Source organism: Haliotis asinina, chromosome 14 (genome assembly GCF_037392515.1).
Source record: "Haliotis asinina isolate JCU_RB_2024 chromosome 14, JCU_Hal_asi_v2, whole genome shotgun sequence".
NCBI classification, from domain to species: domain Eukaryota; kingdom Metazoa; phylum Mollusca; class Gastropoda; order Lepetellida; family Haliotidae; genus Haliotis; species Haliotis asinina.
In genome coordinates this window covers 8,829,303-8,849,889 of record NC_090293.1, presented here as the reverse complement: position 1 = coordinate 8,849,889, position 20,587 = coordinate 8,829,303, and the positions used below count along the sequence as shown (strand labels likewise).

Sequence of the window (20,587 nt, the reverse complement as noted above, 5' to 3'; positions counted from 1 at the left end):
GAAACGAATGTTGCCAAAATGTCGCATGTAAGTCTGTACTGTCAAGGTGACAAACATGCTATCAATATTGATTAGCAATAACATTAATATTATTCAGTGTTGTCGTTGTGCAGGACGATTATTTGCTATAAGACAAAGTGTTTGTGAAGGCAATTATATTTTGAAAAAATCATATGTATGATTCATTATGGTCACTGATGATAACTGGCCAGATCTGAGGAGCTCATTCACAGGCAATGTCTATTAACAGCTGAGGACCCTCCATTTTGTGTCATTTCAAGCATGGTTTACACTCAGTTGAATTTGTGCACCAATGGGCTTTCACATTATACATACGTTTGAACCCAGGCGTGAAGAGGTTTCGCTTTATCAGCACCGCTAACCCACTGCCGCTGCATTGACAATAGATAACATAGGTTGAAGGAACCTAAAATAATTGTGCCTCAAAGATATTTCTTAAATTCCACATCATTTGAAGTAACTGTACTTTCAGGGCATTATAGTTAATGTTGTAAATATTGGCTAGACTCGCCAACTCTTGCCAGTGACTGGGAGATGGTGTAAATCCAGCCACTGTCTGTGCAAGTAGATCTGTAGATTATTCTTACAATGTGTTTTGTATATTATGTATCCTTTTAAATGCTAACACCTATTTGAGACTTTGAATACACAATACCATTTAGAAAGCGGTCGTGCGTAGTAAAACGTAAAATGAGCAACGTTTTTTTTGCGATTATCGATTTTGTTTATTTTTGTTTCCATGATTATACAATTATCATGTTACAATTCTCTTATCGACATGACATGTGAAACACAGACTACTTAAAATGACTTTCAAGTTGTATTATTTTTTTCTAGTTGCCATGTTTGGAAATTCAGAGTTATCTTTCCTTGGAAATTATCCTAGTCTATTTTCATTTCATTTCATTTCAGGTCCGTTTAGACAAGGTCACCCGGTTTGCCGGAATGACACGAGTTGTTAAGAATGAGGTGCCGGCCTGCAAACAATCGAGTTTGGAACAAACAATCCAGTGATGACCTCCCAAGTATCAGATGGGATAAGCATCAGATAGGATACGCAGATGGGATACAATAATATGTATCAACCAAGTCAGTGAATCTTATCCGCCGACCCTGTTAGTCGCATCTCATACGTTGAGATACAGATACGAACCGGTGTTGACAACTTGCCGTGTTGACAACTTCCACTGTTTATGCAAAACTACGACTGGGACTTAGTTTCAGTTGTACTAACATTTTTCTTCTTTGTCCAGCAGCTGCATTCAGTAGGGGTGGGGTTGATTATTTTTGAGGGCTATGAATTTAAAATATGAGCTTCTGGTACATCGCTAAGTATATCGGCATTCTCATACGCTCATTTGCCGTCTCAACATGTTCACGAGTTCCCACTTTGGAACACATCTGTGCCTCATCCTTGGTAAGTTGGGATTGCGAGTTTTGTGTTACTAGTAACAATTAAACATATAATATGATAAAAGTGTTTATACCGTTCTGCATGGAATTTATTGTGCATCAATGTCATTAATTTGAGTAGGAGCTATTTCTTGGAACTAGAGCTACTTACAGTCAGCATAGTAGTTGATGAGTAGTTGAGCAAAGTCGCCCGACAATGCTTCAAAGGTATAAAGTGAATAAAGAAAGCATCCACAAAGGAGTATTATTTTACCTTCGTGTTGAGGTCCTTTTCTTCGTAATAAAGTTATTTTTTAGATATATCGTCAACACAGATGATCGTCTCTGTTTCTAATTAACCTTCAGGGGATATTACAATGGGATGTGTTACAAATGGTACACTACCACTGATAACGAATGGGCTACTTAGTCCAACCAATGAACACTGGCTATTGTTCAGTGCGTTGCTCACTGTTTAACAATACTCGTTCGCGCATTTACATTAATGTCTTTGACATGGACGATGAAAAATCGATGCCGTATGTAGAGTCGTTCGTCACTACATTTTCAACATTGGCATTAACCGTTTTGTGATCTTTTCTGTTGATGGCTGTGTTGAGGTAGCACTTCTGTTTGCGTGTTTTGGCGTGACATTAACATCCCTTAATGGATAGTGAATGGGTGAATTTGAACGTGCAGTGACATTGGCAATATGTCAGCTATATTGTGTCTAAAGGAGGTCATACATTCATATATAATACAATGAATATAAACACATCTGGACAGTCGACGCTAAACAAACCGAAACATGAGTCTCATTAACCAATTCAGACTGTGACCTGCTTTTCCGCCGATCCGAATTTTCTCGTGTGAATGTGAAAAGAGGCATTACAAGTAACTATGGTTTACACTAAATTCAAATTCCTTGTTTCATAAGAAATGGTACTTACAAATTAAAGTTAACCTTAAGATTAAAAAATATCGAACTTTAATGTCAAGGTGTGGGCAGTATGTCGCTAAAAAAGACGTCATAGACTGTCCGTTTCATGAGGTTGTATAATGATTCACACTCCATCTGGCTCACTGGTTACACCTGCTATGTCTTTTGGGTTTTTCGCTTATTAAGTGTATTTTTGTAGAGTACAGTGTGATTGAGATAATATATCAAGTCCGTATCAGAAGGTTTCTTGCGACCGAGCCTCGTCTTCAGATTTCCAGGATTTCCAGATTTCCGTCTGTCAGAACACGTAGCTCAACGTGTTTTGCAAGGTTTAGAAGGAACGTGGTGTTGCAATATACAAGTGATTCTATTATCAAATAATACTGTTTAATCTTAATTTTGTATATCTTGATGAATGGGTTGGTTTCAGAATTCTGGATTGGTTATTGTACTAGGTTGCGCAATAGGACGGAACCCACTCAATGTTTTGACGTGAACAAAAACATCAAATATATATATATGTATAAGTAGCATGCAAATCTAAAACAGGTAACAGATCGCCGACAAGTGAAGATAAATCTCAGGACCACGGAGACTTATGTTACTTTTAAATGTTCTCCCTGCATGGACTACAGATGGATGTACATTATCACGACAGATGTTAGAAATTGGGGACATGTCATGCTTAATAAATCTATTCATTATCGCTTCCTGCATGGAAACCTTGCAGGATTTGACACCATCCCTTCAGCCGTTGGCTATTATGCAACTTATCTATTTATAAAATATACTTATCTATTTCCAAGTTTTATTTCCATTCTGTTTATAAAAACATCACTAATTAAAATTGAAAACTAGCTTTACTTAGTATATCCCTTACAGTATTGACTAATATTGAGAGCAAGTCTTAAAGACATCACAAGCATTCGTGGTTTGTTTGATGAGACTTTTAATATTTTATATCGATATGTATCGGGCCAATCATAATAGTTTTCAGGCGTGGAAGTTTATAGGCTGAATTGTAGCACGTGAAGACGACTGGGAATGCCAAGTCTGAGGTATCTCCAGTCTGAGGTATGAACTTCTTAACCGTTTCAGCAGTTTCGGTGTCAAAGCTCTTGATACTCCAATATATCATCTATCGTGAGAGGTTATAACGTTTCGAAGTCCACCCAATTGATTTTGCTACAAACCTGTATATTTGGGATCTCCCACTTCAGCCAGAGGGTTTAAACCACATCCTGAATGAAGCAAAGATATATTTTATGACGCTTCAATCTCACAATCATGCTAGCGCCATTGCCAACTGGCATCAAGCACAGTGTACTTGATTGGTGTAGGAAAAAAGGGGGATATTTTAACGTAATCGTTTGCATGTGTTCGTTGCGGATGCCACAGATAAGGCAGATGAGGTCAACAATTCCCAAACAACTAAATATTGGGTAACATCTGTTACATACCCAACCCATCTTAGCACATGGCTCTGGCAATTTTCGTATTCAGCTTCGAGTTCTGTATTGCACGCATCCAGGGTTTGTTGTAAGATTTATGTTTTCATTTCTACATACATTTGCGTTTGTCTTTCCAAAGCCAGTCAGAGGAATGCGACCACTGCTTGAAGTGTTAATCGAAGTGTTAACCTTAAAGACAACGTTTCAGTGTAGAGAGTGATCTAGACAATGTCATGAACACATGGGTGACTCAGGCAAACGCGTGTCCAATAACTGCGTCAAGAGAATTGCAAGGTGTCTGAAAGAGAACCAGCGGGAGGGTGACAGCATGCGTACTCGTGTAATAAGAAATTAAAATATAAACATTTTGAGATGACCACCGACCTGAAATGCTGTGGGTATATACACTGCACAGCTGTCTGCACTTCTCTAATGTCTACATTACTGAGCATGTAATTCATTGTCTGTATGTGTTTGTTATAACGTATCAATCAATCAGGTTGAAGGTTCAATCCCTACGACACATCCATACATAACGCGTTTCATATCAACCAATACGAATAAGTGCTCATTCAAAATGTATTCATAAGTGACATTGAATTGTCTTCTTTTCTTCATCACATGAGGATTAGGGCTGCAGCTCCAATGCAAACCTGATCAATGACCAAAGGCATGGCCACAGGCTTAGGTAACTCTTGTCAGTATCGTGTTTACTTTATTGCAAATGGTCGACAGCTTTTTGAGTGCCTTTTCAAGGTTGGGAAATTAGATGATTTTCTGTTAGTGTTTTGAGAATTGCAATATCCTAATCAAAACATATTTGATGCATTTGTTTATATACGTTACAGGATGAACGTGATCATATAAGGATGACTCTTGTCATGATGATTAAAAATAGTGCATCACATCAAAATGAAATGAGCTGACCACCTCCCTGAAATATATAAGCACTACCCGTCTGTGATCGATTGTTTTAACCCTTATGAGTCTGTATTAGTTGGTGTAAGCCTACAAGACTAACCACGGATTATCACCTTTGTCCTTCATATTGACGATATTGTGTTACTGAGCGGAATTATTTGACATCGATCAAGTATTCAGTCCGATACTTGCATTTATCCCCTCATAACAGTAATAGCGCGAATCTTTCCCGATCCTGACAAAAGTAAGGCAATGAGTGAGAAGGTAGTTTTAAGCCACACTCAGAAATATTGCAGCTATATGGTGGCGATCTGTAAACAATCGAGTCTGGACCAGATAAGTCAGTTATTAAGAGCATGAGCATCGATCTGAGAACCAATGACATGTGGCAACCAAGTCAGCGAGAGTGGAAACCCGATCCCGTCAAGCATGGGTTACGAAAGGCCAATTTTCTGTTACAGGTCAGTAGTAGTAACCTACAAGAACAAAGAGGTAATAGTCACGTTACAAAGGGCCAGTGAAAACCTTTTTCCAAATTATTCATAATGAAGATGACCGGTAATGTAATGTTTCAAAATGCTACAAATTAAACCCACGTTCTTTTTGAAAGCAATTTTAACTTAACGGAAGGAGCAGGTATGTCCCATCCGCCATCGTTATTGTTCCACGCACGTGAGTTAAAAACGCTTTGCAATGCTGTTTTACTGAAGATGTTTCAAACAGGTTCTACATAATCTGAGTGCAGTTTACCAGGCATGTAGGTTTACAACGCCTGCCTTGACAGATGGCAGATAATGTTTGCCACTTCAATGGGTTTTCGTTGGGAGAAGAAAGTGATACCTATGTCCAGACGTTCCTGTCTCCAACAGTATACAGACTCTGAGCCCAAAGACACAACTTTACATTAACAGGTGAATGCATGTATTTATTCACTGGGGAATAATCAAGCATGGCGTGATAACAATTAGTTAACATATCCCCAGATCAGTTAACCATTTTAACTTTCTAGTAGATCTTTCAATATGAAGCAAGTGGATCTTTTGAGTAGAAACAGTTTTCAAGAAATCTAATTTAAAATTTACATGGTTAATGAAATGAAGTTACAAAGACAAATAAACATACTGTAATTGCGTTACTCGTTTTCCTGATGAACCGAAGGTCTCCTGTTGACACTTGAAGATCTAGATTTAAACTGGTTTTCAGTAGACTATCATGTCGTAAGAGTCGACATACGGGATCGGTTGTCAGGCCCATTGACATGGTTGCCACGTCATCGTGTCCCAGTTACGTAGATCCATGTCCATGCTGTTGATCAGTGGATTGTCTGGCCCAGATTCATATATGTACAGACTGTGGTCACATAGCTGTTGTCTTGCTGAGTTTGGCGTTAAACTAGACACAATCAGTTTTTACAGGAATACGTGTATACAAGCATATTATGTATTCAGACCCGTGAAGATCAAGGTTAGAACTGGTCCACAGCTGCCCACGCTCGCTGATTTCAGCTGACAGAGGATTGTTTTGTTCGTGATCGATTATTTTCAGACCATCGTCACACAGCTGAAACGTTGCTGAGTTAAACGCCAAACAAACCAAACCCAATATTATATCTTGTAACTAAAACCGTTTTACTTCATCAAGGCATTGTGGAATATGAACGTCTACTATGAAACGGTAGACGCATGTCTAACAGGTTGTTCACAGACAAATTTATACGAGAATGTGTTCCGTTCTTGACCCACGTTATTAATGATGTGTTAGATTTGTCAAACCTTTCGAGGGCGAAAGTGAGGGATTTTTTACGCGGATTGTGATGATATCATAATATCATAATATCTGTTTGACACACGAGCAGAAATGACACTAACTTAATTACATCGCTGAACTGAGCACTGGATTGTTTGGTCCAGACGCGAGTATTGACAGACAGCCGACAGCTGGAATGTTGCTGAGTGCTGCGTAAAACTAGGCTCTGTCATTCAATTCAACTCTTCTTTAGCAAAATAAAACTATCGAATGGCGTCAATCGGCGACCATTATCAATCGTCACTGTTCCTCAGAGATTACTAAGTCCTTAACGCCGCATTAATTCGTGTGTTGAAGACAATGATTAGTGAAAACCGGTCTAGAACGGAGTTAGCTATAACATTCTGAAAATCGATAGCGGATACGATGTTTGTGACCAAATCAATAGGGTCGCAATTACTTATTCAAATACACATTTCCAATCGGTTCTACAAAAACACTATTACGTACTTGAAAGAAATGCACCTGTTTCATAAATAGCAATATATTTGAGTAACTGATTCTTCTATTAATTTAGTATGAGGGATTTATCAAAGTAAAGAAAAGGAAAGCACTCTCTTGGAGGTTAATGCATCGTTAAACGATTATCACCCTTTATGATGTTATAATATGATATTATAAGCAAACCTATTGCTGAATATTTTCATATGTTGACTAGTATTGCGAACAAAAACCTGTAGCTATGGTGATGACCTTACACCTAACTGAGTGTTACGCACGCAACCTATCCATGTGAGTGAGTGAGTGAGTCACGTCGGTAATATTTCAACCATATCGTGACTAAACAAGTTTTAAATTCACTATACATACGCATAAATTATTGAAAAGCGTGTCAACGAAGGGCAGTTGACGCGGCACACATATGAATATAAAACTACAGTGCAAAAAAATACAACAGTTTAACTATACAAGACGATAAATCATAAAACCGAGCTATAGATTGCAATCAATTGAAGGTAGATCACCATAATAGTGACCGTGGGAACTTTCAGTATGTTTGCTTCCTGCATGAACCCTATATACAGTGTTCGCCCTTAACCCAGAAAAGCTGCATACCCTTAAGACCGAGAATCATAAAAAGTTGCTGGTCCTGATCAGAAAGTGGGCCCTGTATTTTAATGTGGAAAAAAAAACTTTTGGGGGGTGGGATTGGGGGTTGTTGGAAAAAGGACCATTAGGACGAGCAGAAAAGAAAAGGTAGTGGGTATGAGTGGTTTTCAGTCCGCTTCAGGCCTAACGACGATGTAAATTTCTAACACTAAATAAATTATGTCACAGACACCTGTTGTTGACTCTGTGTGTCCGTCTTAGAGACCGTCAAAGTTGGGGTAGTGTATGTACTCCTTAGTCCCATTACATGATTTTAGTCAGCTGCTTTTTGGTCAGCAGGTTCAGACAGTTCTGAACAATAACATGAAGCGGTGGGGTAGCATAATGGTTAAAGCGTTCACTCGTCACGAAGAAGGCACGGGTTCGACTCCCAAAGTGGGCACAATGTGTGAAGCCCATTTTTGATGTCCCCTCCATGATATTGCTGGAATGTTGCTAAAAAGCTGGGTGAACCGAAACTTATTCACTCTCAGCAACCTAATCCATCCTGATGTGTCTGGAAAAGATGTCTGGTTGATGTCGAGATACAGTGGCATGGTCGATCACTCGTTGGTGGTGAGAAGACAGTGTTTCCAGATTCGCCGATCTACTGTAAATGTACCTTTTCATACTAACAATGGACTTTAAACTATACAGACATTGATAGCTGGATTGCGACAGTTAGTAAGTGAGCATGTATACATGTCTGGTTTTATCACCTTTGGGGAGAAATGGGTATCACGCATTGTACCCACGTGGGGAATCGAACCCGGTTCTCGTCGTGACGAGTGAACGCTTTAACCGCTAGGCCACCCCCACCACCCCTGAAGCAATACACCAATGACCACATCCCGCCTCAGCAGTGTTAAGTCATCCTGGAAACCCCTGTCACATGGGCTGAAAGGTAAGTATAGGCTGAAAGGAAAACCATGGCATTGTCTGATTCAGACTAGAATATTCTCTGGCCGCCGTCAAATATACACAAAGAATCATATATACACAAAGAATAAAGTTACCTTGTTACTTGCGATAAGGCTTTATGGATCAACAACTACCAAATGTTGACAATAGCGACGTTTTGATATGTTTGAAAACAGTATAAGAATCTATAGCGAAACGTAACCTTGAATGCCACTCAAGTAAACCTTGTTCTTTGACGGGCAATGATATGTCACGGCATGTTATGAACACATAATTGTAATAGATCTCCACTCCAACAATTAGTATGATTGAGGGACCATATTAGAAGTTCCAGTTAGAGTACATTAAAATGGCTACATCGTTAAGCGTTGATCCGCAGGTCCGAACTAAAAGGTCTTGCGTCTTTGTTCTCAGTTCATGATTCCTGCAACGAGGTGCCCCAGCTTTTGTTGCGAATGTCTCTTAACCCTTGTTTTCAGTTGTTGTATACAGTTGACATCTTTCCTTTTAAATATTGCTTTATGCAGGACGAACTACCGAATATGTATAAAACTGGTCTCGCTATAGCCCAAACATGGCCATCTGACGTTAACTTTTAACTCACTAACTAACTAGGTGAGTGAACATGGTCTCAACAACCATCAGCAATTTTCAGCTATTCATTTGTACAGTGTGTTAACAAGCAAAATAAGGTACTGTGACAAACCCCTCAAACGTCAGCCCAGAAGGTTCTCGGGGAAAACTGAATGTTCAGATAGATATATGCACTATCATATTAAATTATATTAAATAAGCAAAAAGCAACAGGTTACAGATTTTCAGATATCCATTGTTAAGGTATGAAAATTGTGATAAAATAAGCTAAATGATATGTGCATTTCCAACACGTTCTGTAATTTCGCACAGTTGCTCTATATTTAAATTATCTCCATGGTTTACTGATGGACTGAAGTCCCCGGGATTCATCAGTAGCTTTATGGGATAATTAAGTTTTCTTCAGTCAACCACAAAAAAATGTTTGTTCCGAGACACTAAAATTGATCCCCAATGTGATGTTTACTTTGCGGGTTTTTTTTTAATTATTTTAGCTTAACAAGATGTTGGGGCACTGTTATGCAAGCACACTGTTCAGGTGTGGGGCTCAAGATGTTGTGCACTGTCATTTCGGCACATTTGTCAAGTGTTGACCACAAGATGTTGGAGGAGTGTTATGTAGGCACGTTGTTCAAGTGTTGACAGCAACATTTGGAGCAGTGTTATGTAGGCTGATGTGCAAGTGTTGACCACAAGATATTGGAGCAGCGTTATGTAGGTTTGTTGTTTAAGTGCTGGTCGCAAGATGTTGGAGCACTGTTAAGTACATAGAAATATTGTTTAGTGATTGATCACGAGATGTTGGTTCACTGTTATGTAAGCACGCTGTTAAAGTGTTCACCACAAGATGTTGGGCACTGCTATGTGTAAGCACTTTGTTCAAATGTTGACTACAAGGTGTTAAAACCCTGTTATGTAAACACGTTGTTCACGTGTTGGTCAAAGGATGTTGGAGAACTGTCATATGTAAGCACGTTGTTAAAGTGTTCACCACAAGATGTTGGTGCACTGTTATTTAAGCACGTTGTTCAAGTGTTGATCACAAGATGTTGGAGCACGGCCATATGTAAGCACGTTGTTCACTTGTTGATCACTAGATGTCGAAACACTCTCATGTAGGCACGATAAACAAATGTTGATCACAAGATGTTGGACTGGAGGACTGTTATGTAAGCACATTGTTCAAGTGTTGACCACAAGATGTTGGAGCACTGTTATTGTTTTGATATGTTGTTTTGTGGTTGATCACACGATGTTCGAGGACTGTTAGACACACTTCTCCGTGCTATTCACAGGATGGGATTATGGCACTACTTTCTTCTGGCGCTGCAAGAGACGTGTATGTTGCAGTAGGTTTTAGTATCGAAATGAAACGGTCCTTTTATTGCATGGATACGTAAAAATATAAATGCTCTAATAAGCATAAGAAATAGGGGAACAAACATTAAACGTAGTATTACGTCACAGGCACATAATATATTTATACTGTAATTTAATACACATTACAGTCCCTCCCGAATGCAGAACCCATTGTCTTATTCCAGCTAAAATTACACATGCTTTGTACTACACGACCAACTAGTACTGATACCAGGTCTTAGCGAAACGTTCAGCGTTAAACTTTCCTTCCCAACTGAACACTCCTAGGCATGTACATTTTCGTCAGATGTGTACAATAAACATTCTGAGAAGGTTTACTTCAGCATTGAATGTAGTAATCATGGCAAAGATATACTTTAAATGATTTAGAACTACAACACGTTTGTAAAGTATGTTTGAACATATACTGAACAGCAAAAGAAACACAAGTTTCGAAGAAATGTAATGTCAAAAAGCAAGCGTTCTTTTTCTTCCATTTAAAGCTTGACATTGCGTTTCTGTTCAGTATATTACTGTACTGTCACTGCTGCTGCTTCAGTGAAATGTGAAGTGAAACCTCTGTTTGAATGCATAATTCATGGCAAAATTGTCCGTGACACCTTGGCACACACAAGTGACAAATTGAACTGTACTAATTCTGCGCCTACATGTGGAAGAGTAAGTGATGAGTTTAGTTTTACGCCGCACCCAGCAATATTCCATCTGTAATGGTCGAGCCTCGACAAGGCAATCTAGTGATCAACAGCATGGGCATTGATCTACGCAACTGGGGTACGATGACACATATCAACCAAGCGAATCTGTCTACTCGATCCCGTTAGTCAGCTCTTACGAGACGTATGAGTTACTGGAGACCGATCTTAATCCGGACCTTCCAGTGTTCTATGGACAAGACCAATGGCTGGTAGCACTATCCTAGATTACTAAATGTCTACTTGAGGTTCTTCTCAGGCCACACATCATACATTTGTTTTAACAGATCCGCAAGTGAGACATTGAATATCTACCATCAGAATTCAGCAAGGTGAGGAGGACCAGTCCAGGGGCACTGCAGACTCCACACACACCACCGCATCGTATCTCGAGGAGCTGATGGTTAGAGGACCGACTGACAATCGGGTCCCAAATAGCTGTCCCATACGCCTTGCTCCAAGTTATCTGAAACGAGATGGTTGCTTTATTGTAATGTTTGTTTTCAACCTGTTATATATAATTAATGATGGGCCATTACAAATTATGACTCGCATGAAATTATTTTGTTTCATGGCAGTGTTAACGTAGGGGGGATTGTTTATAGAAACTACACGATCCGTGAAAGCCATGATAGAACTTGCCTTCGGAAATCAATGCGAGTCTTAAGGGGCGACTAATCGGATCGGATGGTCAGATTCGCTGACTTGGATGACAAATGTCTGTGGATGACAAATGTCTGTGTATCCCAACTGCGTTGGTCGATGCTCATGACGTTGATCACTGGATTGTCTGGTCCAGTCTCTAGTATTTACATGCTGACACCATATTGTTAAGTGCGGATTCAACAACAAACAAATTTGAACTATTTTAATATCGGAAGGTGATTTTAACGATTGGCGTAAAGCATGATGTGGCATACTACACATGAGAATCCCAATTATTTTGTGGGGAGTCTGTTGAGCTCCACTTCAATCACCTGACCATATTCAGTGGCATATGATATTGACGGACAAATTACCATCTTCACTATGATATCCGAAAACTCCTTAACTACAGCGTGTGGCCATATTATTACTAGCAAACAACGCGGGTATGTCTTCTACCTTCTATCGTAAAACTTGACCCCACAAAACACAGAGTTGAGTTTCTTTTCCTGTTCATTAAATTTGCGTCTGTGCAGTTCACAACATTCCAGTAATGTCAATTTGTCACTTGCAATCCTAGACAATACGTGCCCCATGTACAGGGGCGTTGACATTGTGGAAGGCGTGCCGGTTTCCCGGAAAATGTCTGCCCATAACGCACCCAAACCTTGGTGTCATTAACAATGGTACTCAAAGATTATCTTGTGAGTGAGTATGATTTTACGCCGTTGTTAGCAATATTCGAGCATTATCGCTGCGCGTAGACAACCAAGTCGGGCCAGAAAACCCATGCGAGTATGGGCATATACAAAGGATTTCTGTCGGGGTGCAGTTGTTGGTTTTTATTAAATCGTCAAAGACCGAGTTGCTGTGCCGGAAGTACCCAAAAGTAGGTCGTTAACACTGGAGGGCCGTGTAAGTGGAATACTACTGTTGCTATTACTCGGAATGCCAGGTGTAATTAATATATTAAATGATTCATGAATACATACATACGATCTGATTCGAACTGTGCAGTCTGTCTTTTGTCGAAATTGCTTATGACTAATTCGGAAAAGTTAATATTTTGCTTTTCAACTTTTTGATATTAAAAAAATATATTTTTCTAACGTTTGTATTTATTGAAAACTGGGGTGATTAGCAATATTAGAAACAGCCAGATGTATTGACAGTGAAAGTATTGTGTCACGCCTGAACTCACCGATTCGTTCAGAGCAAGACCAGTCCCTCTTAAGTCCATAACAGCTTGACCCTTTGGACCACAGGCGCTACCTGCCGCGGAATAGCAGTCTCTGACCACAGCCACATTTGCATTGGACACGCCTGTCTTCTTGTAAAAAGCCCTGGCTTTCTTGTTGATTGCCATGTTCTGAAATTGCAACAAATAATCTGTTACTAACTTGAGAGCAAGTTGTTTCAACAGTATTTCAGTTATTTACACAATGAAAGGCAGGATATAATTGGAAATGACTTATACTTTTTAAAATAGAGCGTATTGAGAGTGACTTGAATGTTTAAGGCACATCGGTCATATCGTGACTATGAAGGCTGCATATCAAAAATAGATCTAAATGCTATATTTATTGGTCAATGATGGGCAGTAGATTCACTAGACTGTCAAAAATTTCACACAATAAACAGTAATACAATACCGAAACAGGCTATAGATCGGATGGAATTAAAGGGGGTCAACACACAGGATTCTACTTGGAATAAAATTCTACCTCGCCTTTATATACAGATGATTATTACAAATCTAGCCATGAATTAAACTAACACTCGTTTTGCGACTACCGGAAGGAATATTAAAGCTTTGAATGACTAGGTCATTCCCTCTAAAAGACAAAAGACAGAAGACTTTTTCTTCGAGGTGAACCTCCGAAAGTCTAATGCTACAGTAACTGCTTTAGCGTATAATATTTTTTCATCGAATGTACGCGTTAGTTCCATCTGTTTCTCGTTGCTTCCAGTATTTTGTCGTTGCTTTGAGTTCTTTTTGATTGTTTCATTGATTGATTGATTGGTTGGTTGGTTGGTTGGTTGGATGGTTGGTTGGTTGGTTGGTTGGTTGGTTGGTTGGTTGATTGATTGATTGATTGATGTACTTGGAAAAAACTTGACGCAACGGGAAATAAGTGTGCCAAATATTTTCCACGAAATAATTTAGTATTTATCAAGCCATAATCTTGCATAATGTACAAGTATTTATAACTTAACAAGTCGGAGTGACTGAAATATTTTCGAAATGATCTCATGAATATTCACTAGCCTGTGACTATGGAGATTTATTGGCCAGCTGGATGTTTAGTATATTTTTTGTATTCTGGCAAGCCTTAGTTCAGCGATAGAGTTAATCCCTTTACTTGCACCATCCATCTCTTGCACTTTGTTTCTCAGGAGGCCTCTTCAAGCGTAAGAGTAAATGTATCTGATGTGCTGGGATAAGACAAATATTAATCTTAATAATAACAGAACCATGATGCAACTCACTACGATGTCCAAGCCGATTTTTTCATATTCGTGATATCCAAGCAGATCGTGTGTCCTTGGTGATTCCCCAGTACAATCCGGATTTTGCACCAGTGGAGCATTCATGATGTATGGTGTTTTCAATGAGATGTATTCGGAAGGTGTGCTGTCCATTCCATGGCAGTACACCCTAACTCGTGCGCCATTCAGCTTTTGTGGATACAACCAGTACTCTCCGTCAGTGTACGTGGAACGAAGCTGTTGTGCATCAGTACAGCTGGACACAGCTGAAACAAGCGAGGTTTAAACTGCATCATTAAATCTCGTTCTCACTCTCTCTCTCTCTCTCTCTCTCTCTCTCTCTCTCACACACACACACACTCACTCATGTCACAGATAGACATATTATGAACGCACTACCATTTATCTTCAACAACACCCCTAAATACAACGCATGGGATGCACGTGCACGCTTTCAAGATGGTCGATAAATCAATGCAGACCATTACTTTCTACAATTACTTTGCATCATACAGTAACTGTTTTTGATCATCGATCTACGCAGTTGTATACATTGACATGTATACAAATCATGAAGTCTGAATACCCGATCCCGCTGGTCGCGTCTTACAAAAAGCATAGGTCGCGGAAGATCAATTCTAACCCGGATCTTAATGAAAGCTGACTTACGCATGCAGCTCATGGATGACCATGTTCCGTCGGTGTTGCAGGTGACGTTCCCACAAGGCACATATCCCACAGTGCACTCGTAAGGGAGGGACTCTGCCACAGGCGTCAGAACACCATCTGATGTCAGGGTAGCAAATTCTACAGTTGGCGGGTCCAGGCAATCTACAGTATTATAGACATATTTCCTAGAAGAGTGAGCGTCATTAAGCATTCAGCGTAAAGACCTGCAGTCTCTAACCAAATCCCCAGGCCTAGTCAGTAATATTTCTTAATGTAAGGGCTCTTACGGGATATGATCAAACTACACTAAACAGCAAAGGAAATGCAAGTTTTGAAAAAATCTCTTAAAAGTAGGCCTTCATGTTTATATCTTCTATTTATTTTATAAAATTACAAAAACAGAGTTGCCTTTCTTTTGCTGTTCAGTATATTGATATACACTATGAGCGAGATTGACTATCAGTCCATGTGACACTGAAAGTAAAAACAGACTGATAAGATAAAAGGCTATTTTTATCATTGTTTATTTCATCGCATTTGTTTCTTTGAAATGTATTAAACTGAAGTGGTTAGACGCTGTTCAGAAAGTGCATAGTCATTGTCATAAAACACATTGTCTGATAAAAAAAAAATCCCCGTCAACATATCCAAGCACAGTGAGCTTGACAGTTCCTTGCATATTGAAAGTAATGCACAAATGTTCAGTAAAACAAACGTGTATAGCAAATGTGTCTAGCAACATAACTTCATCATGGTGAGGAGGACAGGAGTGACGTCCACTCATTGAAGATAAACCCCCTCTAATATGAGATCGTGTATGGGATCTCTTGCTGAGTGAGTGGGTTTCGTAATGTCCCAGCAATGTCATGGCGGGGCACACTAGAAATGAGCTTCACGCAGTGTACCAATGTGGGAATCGAACTCTGGTCTTTGTGATACTTTTGCGGAGGTATCGGTTTTTAGTTGCCACTGATGCCAACATGACTGGACAGACAACAAACCGCTATATGATCTTCGACTAAGGACTACATCCAGACATGACTCTGAACTCTACTGTCATCATCGAAATATATTTGTCCGAACTCGATGTTCGCCACTTTAAATACAATTCCTAACTCAAGGCATTGACATCATTTCTTTTACAAACAACATCATAATTAATCGATCGTCTAATCGGCTTAACAAACAGAGATTGAATGAATCCCACATATAGTCTGATTCTTGTATCTATTGATGCGGTGGGGTAGCTTACTGGTTAAAGTGTTGGTTCGTCACGCCGAAGGCACTGGTTCGATTCCCCACACGGGTACATTGTCTGAAGCCCATTTCTGGTGTCCACTTTGTATCTGCTTTACGTGGAACTTGTGATCGTCCCACATGCTAAATATCCTTCCAGCAAGACTTCAAGTAATTCAAACAGGTCTAAAACAGTTTGAATAAAACTCATTTGTCAAGGAAAACTAGTATATACGCACAAGATACAACACAATCCGGTCCGCCAGTTTCTTCTACACATCGTGTGGTTACGGGGCAGTTGTGGTTTTTACACGTCCCGAGTATTCGCTAGAGAAAAAACAAATCATTGAAAGTGCTCAAATGCCTCATCACAATTGGAGACACGAAAATCCAAAGTGGTGACGAGCAGGGCACCGGAGAACATTCAGATTAATTTAAATGCTGGTTTGTTTCGACCCTTTTCCACACAATGTTTATCACAACACACAGATTAAACATTAATTCATGTGAAGAATTGCTCTACCTCACTGGTTGAAGGGTCTAACCAAAAGGTCATGTTGATCCATCATTGCACCCTGGCTAGGTGAGAGATACGAGTTAAGTAATTAGCATGATGCATAGAAGCGTACGGCTTTGTTCTAGGTCTATAATCTATAAACGATTGAAGATGTATGCATGTGTTTGTAATACTGAAGCCAAAGAAACAACATCTCAGATAAATTGATTTAACAACAAAAGAATAATACTGGCAAGCAAAAGTGCAAGGACATCATACATTATATGTAAAATGTGACTGAATATGTTGGGTATGTCGTGCAACCAAATGAGCTGCAGCAGAAAATCAACTGTCTAAACTTGAGGTAGGTTTCCGCTTTACGAGTGAATGTCATGCTCTCAGTCTTGCTAGCAATCCTAAGTGCACGATTTCGTCATTCATCCATGTGGAGTCGTTGGTTCTTATTGTTACATTATTGTTACACTATTGTTACACTATTGTTACACTTTGTATCTCGAACTAATACATTTCTAATCTCACTAATTTAGTTATCCGCACAAAGGCGAAACACTGTACTCTTTGATCTTTAGAGTTGTTACGGTAATGTTTATGTAAGGGCTTAGCGGGGATTCACGGAGGATTAGGGAACGGATGGTGACTATATTTGTACATGAACACAGTTCTTGGGTCGTTCATGCTGATACCGATTTCGTGAACAGTCTTTGACGAATCTGTCCCTCGCTCTGTGAAGGACAGAGGATGACACATATGGACGGTGAACCCTACGTCTTAAGGCAATGGCTCTCTTTCTAACGTGGACCCGTGTTTCCGCTGTGGCGTGTAGAAGAAATTGCGAGGCTTTAACACTGTTTGTAGATATTCTAAAGGACATGTTGCCACAAGCTGCTTGGGACGTCTGTCTTCCACATGCACCAGTCTGTTGTGTTTGGACGTTTGAATCTAACATGGTGTTTGTGTGTTTCAGCACCCTTATTTTTCACTGTTTTTGACAATGTTTCATTACACTCAAACTCGACGAATAGTGAATCAGTTGCTTCATTTCAAGCCCTAAGATGCTGATTTAAGTGCCCATTCAACACACAAAAGGTTGCAGTCACCTTAAAACCATAAATGACCAAATCACGTATAAGTGTATATATGACTATCAAGTTTTAGGATGTTTCCATGTTTTTTGTTTGTAGTATATATAATATATTATTAACACTACGTCATAATTATTGTCATGAATTAGCATGTTAGATGGTACTTTGTACATGTTTTAATGAATAAGAACAGTGGAAATGACACTTGTGCATAGTTTAAGCGAAATGTATTATCCAATCATAGGATGACTAACATGTTAGATGATACTTTGTACATGTTTTAATCATTAAGAACAGTGGAAATGAAATTTGTACACAGTTTAAGCGAAAAGTATTTAATTAGATTTATAAAATGATACAATGATTAGCATGTTAGATGATACTTTGTACCTAATTATCGCAAAGAGAAAGAAGGACAGTGAAAATGAACTTTGTACATAGTTTAAGTGAAAAGTATTATAAAATGATAACGTGATTAGCATGTTAGATGATATTTTGTACATATTTTAATGATAAAGAAAAGAGTGGAAATGAACTTTGTACACAGTTTAAGTGAAAAGTATTATAAAATGATAGAATGTTTAGCATGTTAGATGATACTTTGTACATATTTTTCTGATTAAGACGGACAGTGGAAATGAACATTTTGTACATAGTTTAAGTGAAAAGTATTATGAAATGATAACATGATTATGTTAGATGATACTTTGTGCATATTTTAATGATTAAGACGGACAGTGGAAATGACCTTTTGTACACAGTTTAAGTGAAAAGTATTATACAATTATACGATAATTAGCATGTTAAATGATTCTTTGTACATATTTTAATGAAAAAGAATGACATTTGGAATGGACTTTGTACATAGTTTAAGTGAAAGGTATTAAACAATGATACGAAGATCAGCATGTTAGATGATTCTTTGTACGCATTTTAAACATATGTTAATGATTAAGAAGGAAGTTATAATTAGAATTTAGAAGTGACATGTCTAGTAAATACATGTGTATGAATAAAAGTGAAATGCACATCTTGTGGTTATAACCTTCCTCTGGAATTAGGGTTCTTGTACAAACACCCCAACCAGTTGTTGCAAATGTCCAACCTTTTCGCACGAAGTCGAAAACGAAAAACGGTCCATGTTTATACAAGCCCAAAAAATCGCCTTCCTGTGAATAACCCAGTCAACCACATCTCACTCTGGTTATGTGACAGACCTGTTTTGGCAAAATCTGGCTAAGTGAGAGGACACCGGTTGAGGTATTACTGCATTTGTGTCTATGACGAGTCGATTCTTAGTCGTCGATTTTTCGATTTTCTTTCAAACGTAAATGCTAGACTTGAGAGCATTTTGTCCCTTGTTGGTTGTATTACTCTCAAACTAGTTATCTTCTAGGTACTGGTATGAAGTCAAATAAGGAAAGACTGTATGGTTTGAAATGTGAGCATCCGTTTCCCGACAGCAGGTAATGTTAAACACAACATTTCCTTTCTAAATAGATGTATCAGTTACATGTTATTTCCCAGATACGCGCACAGCAAATACGTTTTCGGATATTTACCAAAATTCCAATTTCTATAGGGGGAAGTATGAATCATTATCTTACTCTGTTCGATGAAAAGCAATCATTTCAACGTTTTACTTCTACAACAAATTCACAAATAATCTTTACTCACAGATGGCCAATCTACAGCTTCTGAAAAAACAAATCTGGTGTCCAAGGTCATTGAGACTCCAGGAGATCCATCACGAGCACCACTGAGCTCGCATACACCATGGTCAAGATGGAAGTTGAAGGCCTGACATGCTGTTCTCCCAAGACACTCTCTAGCACACATCAGTATGCCCGGTGTGAGGAGTGTGTCAAAAACAGCACCAGTGAGCCTGTGCCCCTCTGAAACAGGCAGATTCTCCTTGGTGGAACAGGTCGTGAACATGGCACTAACGGAGGCAGTTAACAATAGTAGCACATTCATGTACACACATCTGTACATCATGCAGGTTAACAGTCCCACAATCTCGGAAGGATGCCGTCTCATGGCATTCCCGCGTCAATGCAAACTGTACAGATCACGGAATCGATGTACTGGTGCAATCCAGTTCTGTTCTCCTGTTTCCCGAGAGAAGATGTACGGGGTGTACTGGATGTAGATCTTCGCTGAGGCTATGCACAAGGTTTGTGAGCTTTCTGGTCACACTACCGTAATTGAACACCCTTAAACTAGCGAACAATCAATAAACTTGATGCAATAAGTAGATTTACAGACGGGCGCCAGTTGTCTACTTCGGTATCATTAGTGTAAGTGGTCCTGCACAGTTATGTCATTATGTCATCATAACAATCTATCTAGTAGACATCTCCATACATCCCGTGCACTTTATTACAAGAAGACGCTTTAGCATAGAAGAATGCCCATTCTGAGTGTTCTTGGTATACAACAAGTACCCCCAACGCCACACAACGAAATTTACAGGAAATGTCTGTCATAAGCAGAAAGTCGTATCGACGACACCAGTGACGTTCACGTTAAGTGAAGTGAACAATAGACGGATGGAATGTTTATCTCGGTCTTCATAAACTCTATATTTTCAATAACAACATAGCCTAACAGACAATCATGTTCACGTTGAACGTGTACTATAACACTCGAAAATATATGATTGCTTTTAACGCTTATTTAGATATGAGAAGCCTTAAGACAGAGACTTTAGATTTGTATTGCGTCGGGTCATCGGTTGA

At 39.1% G+C, this 20,587-nt stretch overlaps 1 protein-coding gene across 1 annotated transcript; it reads right to left on the bottom strand.

Moving 5' to 3' along the window:
- Positions 1-4,054: 4,054 nt before the first annotated feature.
- LOC137262068 (uncharacterized) lies at positions 4,055-19,784 on the bottom strand. Its single transcript, XM_067799854.1, has 6 exons — positions 19,524-19,784; positions 16,487-16,574; positions 15,012-15,173; positions 14,343-14,608; positions 13,054-13,221; positions 4,055-4,102 (listed from the first exon to the last, which is right to left on the bottom strand). Exons 1-6 carry the CDS (start codon positions 19,782-19,784, stop codon positions 4,055-4,057), a joined length of 993 nt encoding a protein of 330 aa, XP_067655955.1.
- Positions 19,785-20,587: the final 803 nt, after the last annotated feature.